Here is a 9634-nt window from a genome sequence, read left to right as displayed (position 1 = left end):
TTGAACTGTGTTGAATGTGGAAGTTATAGTTCAGTAACAGCTCAGCTCCTCCCTGAATCTCTCAGCTCCACCTTCTCTGACTTTCAGCAGGTTTCCTTCAACACTGAAATAACTTTTGGACCAACAGTCTGTTCAACAAACTTTGGCAAAGCTGCATTTTAGCTGTAATTTGACAATATTAGGAAAGTTGTCCTCAGTGATTCAGTCACATTTTGGATTCTCCAACATCATCTGATTGTTTTCTACCAGTGATATCATATAAAATATGTCCATCCATCCATCCATCCATCCGTCCATCCATCCATCCATCCATCCATCCATCCATCCACAGCTTAGATAGAATTTTTTTTGATCCAATTTGAATAAATAACTGAATCTGACTGAACTGTTCAATTGTTAGGATTAATTGGAATGTATGAACCTGACTTTTGTGAAGAGCCTTGAGACGACATGTGTTGTGAATTGGCGCTATATAAATAAACTGAATTGAATTATTCTGGGGGATGTTAAGGTGTTACCAGGACAAAAATTATAAGTTTTAGTTCAGTAACAGCTCATCTCGTCCTTCTCTGACTTTCAGTCTGATCCGGAGAGACGGCATCCATCCCACTTTGGATGGAGCAGCTCTTCTTTCTAGGAATCTGGATGAATTTATTAGTTCTCCAAAACTCTGACAACCCAGGGTTCAGACCAGGAAGCAGGGTCGTAGTTTAACACTCCTCTCTGCAGCTTCTGTACTGCTACCCACCCATTACCCTATTAAGACAGTGTCTCGCCCACGGCCAAAATTGAATAGATTAAAAAATAATCTAAAACGAGGAAATCAGGAAAATCTCATAAAAATAAACACAACTCAGACTGAAAAGAAAAATAAAACAATTAAATGTGGCTTACTGAACATAAGATCTCTCTCTTCAAAGACTTTGCTAGTTAGTGACCTGATTTGTGACAATCAGATTGATTTATTTTGCCTCACAGAAACCTGGCTGCAGCTAGAGGATTATATTACTATAAATGAGTCAACTCCTACTAATTATTTAAATTTTCACATTCCTCAAATTACTGGGCGAGGAGGAGGAGTAGCAACCATCTTTCAGTCTGATTTATTGATTAGTCCCAGACCAATCAATAGCTACAACTCTTTTGAATATTTAATCCTTAGTTTTCCTCATCCAAATTGCAAAGCACTAAAACCACTTCTGTTTGTTGTTTTGTACTGTCCATCAGGCCCTTACTCTCAATTTTTACATCAGTTTTCAGACCTTTTATGTGATTTAGTGTTAAATACAGATAAAGTTATTATAGTGGGGGATTTTAACATTCATGTAGACGCTGAAAGTGATAGCTTAAATATAGCCTTTAATGCTATCTTAGACTCAATTGGCTTTGCTCAAAACATTAACAAACCTACCCACCTTTGTCTTCATTCTCTGGACCTTGTGCTGACATATGACTTTGAGTGTAAAGACATAACAATATTTTCTCATAACCCTGTCCTGTCTGACCATTTCTTAATAACCTTTGAGTTTAATTTAACTGAGTACGCCACACCTGAAAGAAAATTTCATTATAGTAGATCATTATCAGGCGATGCTGTAACAACCTTTAAAGAATCTGTTCCACTTTTAATTTCCTCATTATCACTGAAAAACACAGTGGAGGGCAATAATTTTGTTTCTGCCCCTTCACAAATTGATTCTCTTGTTCATAGTGTTACTTCATCATTGCATGATGCATTAGACAATGCAGCCCCCTTGAAAAAGAAGGTAATTATTAATAGGAGGCTAGCTCCCTGGTTTAATTCAGAGCTGCGTACTTTAAAGCACAATGTTAGAAAATTGGAGAGAAAATGGCGCTCTACACACCTAGAGGATTCCTACTTAATCTGGAAAAATAGCCTACTGTTGTATAAAAAGACACTTCGCCAAGCTAGAACAGCTTATTTCTCATAATTAATAGAAGAGAACAAGAATAATCCTAGGTTTCTCTTTAGTACAGTTGCTAAACATACACAGAGTCATAGCTCTGTTGAGCCATCCATTCCCTTAGCTCTTAGCAGTCATGACTTTATGGGATTCTTCTTAAATAAAATTGATTCTATTAAAAGCAAAATCTTTGACATACTCCTGAAGACGATTACTTCATCCTCAGCAAGTGAGACAACATTGGAAATAACTGCAGAACCTGATTTGTGTTTGGACTGTTTTGATCCTGTGGAGCTTCCTGAGTTATCAGAAATATTAGCTTCATCTAAACCTTCAACTTGTATGTTAGACCCAATCCCAACCAAATTATTTAAGGAAGTGTTCCCTCTGATTACCAGCCCCATTTTAGATATGATTAACCTATCTTTAGTAAATGGATCAGAACCACAAGCTTTTAAGGTAGCTGTAATTAAACATTTACTAAAGAAACCTTCGCTTGATCGAGATGATTTAATAAATTACAGACCTATATCCAATCTTCCATTCTTATCTAAAATTCTTGAGAAAATAGTTGCTAATCAAATGTGTGAACATTTATACAGCAATGACCTGTTTGAAGAGTTTCAGTCAGGCTTCAGAGCTCATCATAGCACTGAAACAGCTCTGCTGAAAGTCACTAATGATATTCTTATGGCCTCAGATAATGGACTTGTGTCTGTTCTGGTTCTGTTAGATCTCAGTGCTGCATTTGATCCAATCGACCATAATATTCTCTTAGAAAGGCTGGAATATGCTGTAGGGATCAGGGGAACAGCGCTAGGCTGGTTTAAATCTTATCTGTCTGACAGATTCCAGTTTGTTCATGTAAATGATAAATCATCTTTAAACTCCAGGGTTAATTGTGGAGTACCACAGGGTTCAGTACTTGGGCCAATTCTCTTTACTATATATATGCTTCCAATAGGTCAAATTATCAGACAAGACAGAAGTTGTCGTCTTTGGACCGGAGTCTTTAAAAAATAAACTGCTTAGTCAATCACTTAACCTGGATGGCATCAAATTGACCTCTGATACCAAAGTAAAAAATCTTGGTGTTATTTTTGACCAGGACATGTCATTTAAATCCACCATCCATCCATCCACAGCTTATTCTGGGGGATGTTAAGGTGTTACCAGGGCAGAAATGATATTTGGTATTTCCAGCAAGTGACCATGGTCCTCATCCCATAGGGAGATACCCAGAAAACATCTAAACGGAGGGGCTAAGGAGGCAACCTGATCAGGGGTCCAATTTATAAATCATTGCAGACATATAAAACCATTCACATGCACACCAGCAAGCAATGTCCCCTTTCTAAATCACAGCTGCATCTCAACGTTTGGTACATGGTTCCTCCTCATGTTCTGCTCTCTACACGCCCACATTCAACCATAGATGGTCGATGCAAAGCACCTCATGAATATCAATGTGTATTTAAATGCTGATCAATGGTTACCAATGGCAACCATGGAAAAAGGAGCATAGAGACGCAGCTTCACGCTGAATGTCTCCACAGTGTTTAGATGTTTACAGCAGTCAGTGTTCTTGCCTCACACCTTCTGGGTTTATCTGTGGTCCAGATCACCCTGGAGGTCATCAGTGAGAGGAATGAGATGGTGAGAAAACTTTGATGAGATGTTGAGAGGACTTTGATTGAAGGTGACTTAAAGACCTTTTTGTATCCATGTGAAAAGTCCTGATGTATAGTTCTGGCCCACCAGCACCAGCATAAATAACACTGTGGTTCTGAATGTTTATGATGACATCAATCTATGATTAAAGTTTGATATGGAGAGAAACTAAATGTCTGAAAGGAATCATGATACAGTGTGGCTTCAGTTCCCCACCTCTCCATCTGCGTCGCTAGTTTCCCTCGTCTTCAAAACGAGCGTACCCATGGGTCAGAGGTCACATAAGGGGCCTCACCTTCTCCATCAGGTTGGTTTTTATAGATCAGAACCTTTTTGAGGAAAGTGACGTACGCCTGTTTCTGGCCTGTTAATAAATGAGACCTCTGATGATTGAACCATTCAGCTGATTCCTTTTGATACAAGGAGACAAAACTCTACTCCAAGGTCTTTGCAGATTAAATTCAAATCCATTTTATTTATTAAATACATTCAATGCTCGTCCTGGATTGTCCATAACTAACACCATGTTCAAACATAAGGGTGTCCATACGTGCTTTTGGCACCAGGACACCCTAGGCCGCAGTTCGATGATCAACTTTGTTGTCTCGTCATGTGATCTGAGGCCGCATGTCTTGGACACTCGGGTGAAGAGGGGAGCGGAGCTTTCCACTGACCACTACCTGTTGGTGAGCTGGCTGCGATGGTGGGGCAGGATGCCGGTCAGACCTGGCAGACCCAAACAAATCTTGAGGGTCTGCTGGGAATGCATTGGGGACTCTCCCATGAGGCGGAGCTTCAACTCCCACCTCTGGAAGAGCTTCAAACACGTTCCGGGGGAGGTGGGGGACATTGAGTCAGAGTGGGCCATGTTCCACGCCTCTATTGCTGAGGTTGCAAGGTTGTTGGTGCCTGTCGCGGCGTCAATCCTGTTCCGCATCAAATAAACAAACTTAAGAACTGCTTTCTATCTCCTGAGTTTTTCTGCATGTGGGTCAAAGCCATTAATATTAAGATGACATAAACTATGAACTATAACCCTAAAACTACTGAGCTTTGCTCAGGTTAGCGTAAAAGGGATTTCTTTTCACACACCAGTTGGGTTTAACCCACTTGAACCAACGAACCCGAGGGTCTCCAGGTCCATAATAATAAAGAAAATACCCAATTATAACAGTAAGTGTAATACTACAAGCAGAAAAAACTAGTTGATATGAAATGTCAGAGAACCCCGACCAAGCTTGTCATCCAACATAAAATAATGAAAGTAAAACAAATCACCAAAACAACAGTCTAACCACAGAATTTCTCTAGCTCAGTACGCAGGATTTAGTTTTATACAAAATCAGAGCAGCAGCACCACCCAATCACAGACACCCAGGGGGAAGGGAGTGGCACTGGGTGACTGGACCTCTTATCCACTCCATTGATGAGAAGGAGGGACTCCAGCTGCGCATCAAGGTGTGACAGCAGGGTTTGGCAGGCCTGCAAACAAACAATAGAAGATACTCTCTTCTAGAGCAGCAATGCCCAATTCCATACCTCCACAGCTGCTATGCTGCAGCTTCTAGCTGCGTCCCTTCTCCAACACACCTGAATCAAACAAATGTCTCATTACCAGGGCTCTGCAGAGCTGAAAGGCTGAATGGTGATGAGGGAATTCAGCTAATTGATCCAGGCGATGAAGAAGGGATGCATCTAAAAGTTACAGGATAGCGGCGATGAAGGTGTGGTCTTGGGCACCACTGCTCTAGAGGTTAGTGGACATAACAGACTCAGTAGTGTTTAAATGTATTTCTTTCAGAACTGTCATCAGTGCAGTCTCAGTGCTGTGGCGATGGACCTGTGATCATTTCTTATTGATGCATCTAGATGTGGTTTCTTTAAAACAGGTTTGATCTCTGATGTTTCAGGTTCTGTGAAAAACGACCCGATTGAGGGTAAGTATGTACTATGTGTAATATTTCTGGAGCATCACAGATAAAAACATGATGGACAACGAGTCAAGGCAGCAAGCTGTGGATTTTGGGTTCTGAAGTGGTTCTGACAAAGATCCATAATTCAATTTGTTAAATTAATTTAGATAGAAGTTTAGTCTTTATCCATAAACAACATAATATTCAGACTAAAGTTTTTGACAAGGTCATGAACAGCAGCTGAAGTGCAGACTGGGTGATGGTGAGAAGACCTGAGTGAACAATGCAGAGGTCTTACCATTGATGCAGCGTTCCACCTTGGTTCTGGTTCTGATTCCAACGATGATCCCTTTAAATAGAAAACAGAAATGGTCAGAAAGAGCAAAATCAGAAATGTTACCTCTGGAAAGAACCAGAACCAGTAGATGTCCCTTGTTATGGGTTGGTTCTGCAACTGGTGAAAATCCAAAACCATCAAGAATTCCCATAACCATGTTACAGTTCTGAACATTCAATTAATATTTGACAATAAAATCAGTGACAAGAAATTATATCAATTTCCCATAATCCCCAGCTCTAATACAGCATCCCATATATTATTAGGAAAGAAACACACAGGAATACAGTGATGATACTAAAAAATTATCATTTAATTTATTCACACAAATTAGAAGGTGATCAGAAGGAAATGAATTTGAGTGTAAAACATGTGGGCTGAAAACTATGGACAGCTGGGCTTCAAGGCGTCACTTCCTCCTACACAAAGAATGCTGAGTCAAAGCTAAAATGCTGACTAATGTGTAGCTAATTTCAGTTAAAACTACATTTTTCATCTTTCAGACTGAATAAAATAGAAGAGTTTGATTTGTTTAAAGTGTCAGCGTCCGGTTTCTGTCCTGTGAGTCTGTGATTCACACCTCAAATCATCTCCTCTACATCCCATTCAGGAACAAGTTCTTCCCACAAAGCTACCAACCTCCTACCTTCAGATCTTCTACCTGCACTAAAGATCTCAGAGGAAGATGTAAACAGGCTCTTTCAGCGCATGAAAACACAGAAAGCTGGAGGACCTGATAACGTCTCCCCATCATGCTTGAAAGCCTGATCAAATCAACTCGCTCTGATCTTCACAAGGATCTTCAACAAGTCACTGGAGAAATGTGAGGTCCCCTCCTGCCTCAAACGATCCACCATCATCCCGGTTCCCAAGAAACCCACCATCCTAGGATTAAATGACTACAGGCCTGTAGTCCTGACGTCTGTGGTCATGAAATCCTTTGAGCGGCTGGTGTTGAAGCACCTGAAAGACATCACAGGCCTCCTGCTGGACCTCCTGCAGTTTGCTTACCGAGCAAACAGGTCAGCAGATGATGCTGTTAACTTAGGTCTACACTTCATCCTGCAACACCTCGACCATCCAGGGACGTACGCCAGGATCCTGTTTGTAAACTTCAGCTCGGCCTTCAACACATCATACCAGACATCCTCCACCAGAAGCTCACCCAGCTCAACGTCCCAGCCTCCACCTGTCAGTGGATCAACAGCTTCCTGATGGACCGACAGCAGCAGGTGAGACTGGGGAGCATCTTCTCCCGATCCAGATCAATAAGTACTGGTGCCCCCCAGGGGTGTGTTCTATCTCCACTCCTCTTCTCTCTGTACACAAATGACTGCACCTCATCGGACTCGTCCGTGAAACTCCTTAAGTTTGCAGATGACACCACTGTCATTGGACTGATCCAGGACGGTGATGAGTCTGCATACAGACAGCAGGTGGATCGGCTGGTCCACTGGTGTTGTCAGAACTACCTGGAACTGGTGGTGGACTTTCAGAGAACACCACCCCCATACACCCCCCTCACCATCCTCAACAACACTGTATCGGCCGTGGACCACTTCAGGTTCTTAGGAACCACCATCTCTGAGGACCTGAGATGGTCTTCACACATAGACACTGTTCGAAAGAAGGTCCAGCAGAGACTGTACTTCCTGAGGCAACTCAAGAAGTTCAACCTTTCACAGGAGCTGCTGGTCATCTTCTCCACTGCCATCATTCAGTCTGTCCTGTCTTCATCCATCTCAGTGTGGTTTGGATCATCCACCAAACAGGACAGGTCCAGACTGCAACGAATAATCAGAGCTGACCTTCCCTCCATCCAGGACTTATACAGGTCAAGGGTCAAGAAAAGAGCTGCTAAAATCTCTGCAGACCCCACACACCCTGCACATAAACTGTTTAGAGTTTTACCTTCAGGTGGCGCTACAGAGCACTGTTCACTAAAACCAGCCGCCACAGAGACAGTTTCTTCCTCCAGGCTGTTTCTCTGTTGAACATTTAATAGAGTACAAAACAACAGCATACAGATGTTGCAAATGTACCTTTTTATTATATATGGGTATATTGTACATTGTAAATATGTATATTCTGTAATGCAAAAACAGAACCAAAGAGCAAAGTGTACCGGAGTCAAATTCCTTGTTTGTATGTAAGAACTTGGCAATAAAGCTGATTCTGATTCTGATCCGAAACACAGTTGGTCCATCTAAGCTGGTAAAGCAGAACCACATCATGTCTTACAGAATCTGCTTGATTGGAAAGTTTTCTTTTATACAGTTGTATAATTGTTCTATTGTTTATAACTGTGTTTAATCAGAAATAAAACATGCTGATGTTCAGCTGCTGTTCTTCATTGTGAGGATATGAAACATCAGTCAGCCTCAGTTCAAAACTTTCTCTTTTATTCTCCTTTATAAATTCAGTCAGATATTATTTAATTAAAACATAAAATCCAAAACTTGTTTCTTCTCACTCAGCTGCCATCACTGTTGTTCTTTTTATCTCCAATGATTCATCAGAAGCACATCCTGGTTTCTGCTGCTGAGGTCCTAACAGTTCAGTGATGAACTACAGACAAAGATGTCTTTTTCAGACAGAATCAGACTAAATCCTAGCAAATCATGGAGGGGGAGCAGTGTGTGGGCCCTCTAGTGGATGTTGGGAGGTATACCAGGTTGTTGTACAGGGTTGTGGTGTTTCCTGTCACTGTGGGCTGCAGAGCGCAGTAGTACACAGCAGAGTCAGACAGATGGAGATCCTGGATCCTGAGAGGAACTGATCTAACAGCAGAATCCAGACTGGATGAAAATCTCTCCTTCTCCACTGTTTTCCCCTCTCCAACCTTAAAGCGACTCAGGATGAATTGGGGACTGCTGCTTCCTTCCTGTTTGTACCAGTAGAGGTAATGGTTGGATGAACTGGTGTTATACAGACAGGCCAGAGTTCCAGTGTCTCCTTCAGCAGCAGTCATGTCTCCATCTGGTTGCAGCACGCTGTCTGTCTGTGCTCTGCATTCTGGAAAACAGTAACAAACAGGATGAGTGAGCCGGTCCAGAATCATGTGTTGGTCTGATATCAAGAACAGAGAGCTGTGTTCATACCGAGGCCCACAGCAGCCAGCAGCACTGAGATGAACAGAGAGCTCATGTCTGCAGTGCTGAGGAACTGGGAGGAACTGGGAGCTTCATCTGCACCAAGTTCACTCTGACAGGAGCTCTGAGTTGCTCCTCCTACTGACAGCTTTACACTCAACATATCTATGTGCTGCTCTGCTTCACTGCTATAGGCTGTCCTAATTTATGTCAAGGATCAAAGCAATAATTTTCATTCAGTTGAATAATTAAAGAATTAGACGAAATACAACAGAAATTCCCAACAACTTGAAATCTTGTCTGGGTCCTCAGGAAACATAGTTTTAGTCCAGATCTACAGACCACCAAACCGGCCTGCAGAGGTCAATTAAAAACCTTAAACTATACCTGCAGTGTTATTTAGACATGTAATATGCTGCTTTTATTAAAAACAACTTTTATTTTTAAGGAGAATGATGTCATCTCTCCGACTGTAGCTACAGTAACAGCTTCTCATGTGGACTAATGTTGGCTCATGATAGAGAGAAACTGCTACAGATATGTCATCATCACAGAGTCAGTTTGTGTGTTCATAATATATTTAATGGTTGTTCACAATATTATTGGTGGTCGTTGCTTCCAAATGTTATAAATTCCCACTTTTCATGCCAGGTACATTTGGAGTTTCACAGCTGAAGATGCTAATAACGATGCAGA

The 9634-nt window shown here is 41.6% G+C and overlaps 1 gene segment (V, D, J or C); it reads right to left on the bottom strand.

Annotated features, from left to right (window-relative positions):
* Positions 1–8333: 8333 nt before the first annotated feature.
* On the bottom strand, positions 8334–9101 carry LOC124870168. The segment is given in 2 exon segments: positions 8334–8861; positions 8948–9101. Coding segments are annotated over 2 exon segments (558 nt in total).
* Between the last annotated feature and the right edge of the window lie 533 nt (positions 9102–9634).

This window comes from Girardinichthys multiradiatus, chromosome 6 (assembly GCF_021462225.1).
Source record: "Girardinichthys multiradiatus isolate DD_20200921_A chromosome 6, DD_fGirMul_XY1, whole genome shotgun sequence".
In the NCBI taxonomy this organism is placed as follows: Eukaryota; Metazoa; Chordata; class Actinopteri; order Cyprinodontiformes; family Goodeidae; genus Girardinichthys; species Girardinichthys multiradiatus.
This window is presented reverse-complemented; position numbering and strand designations above follow the sequence as displayed.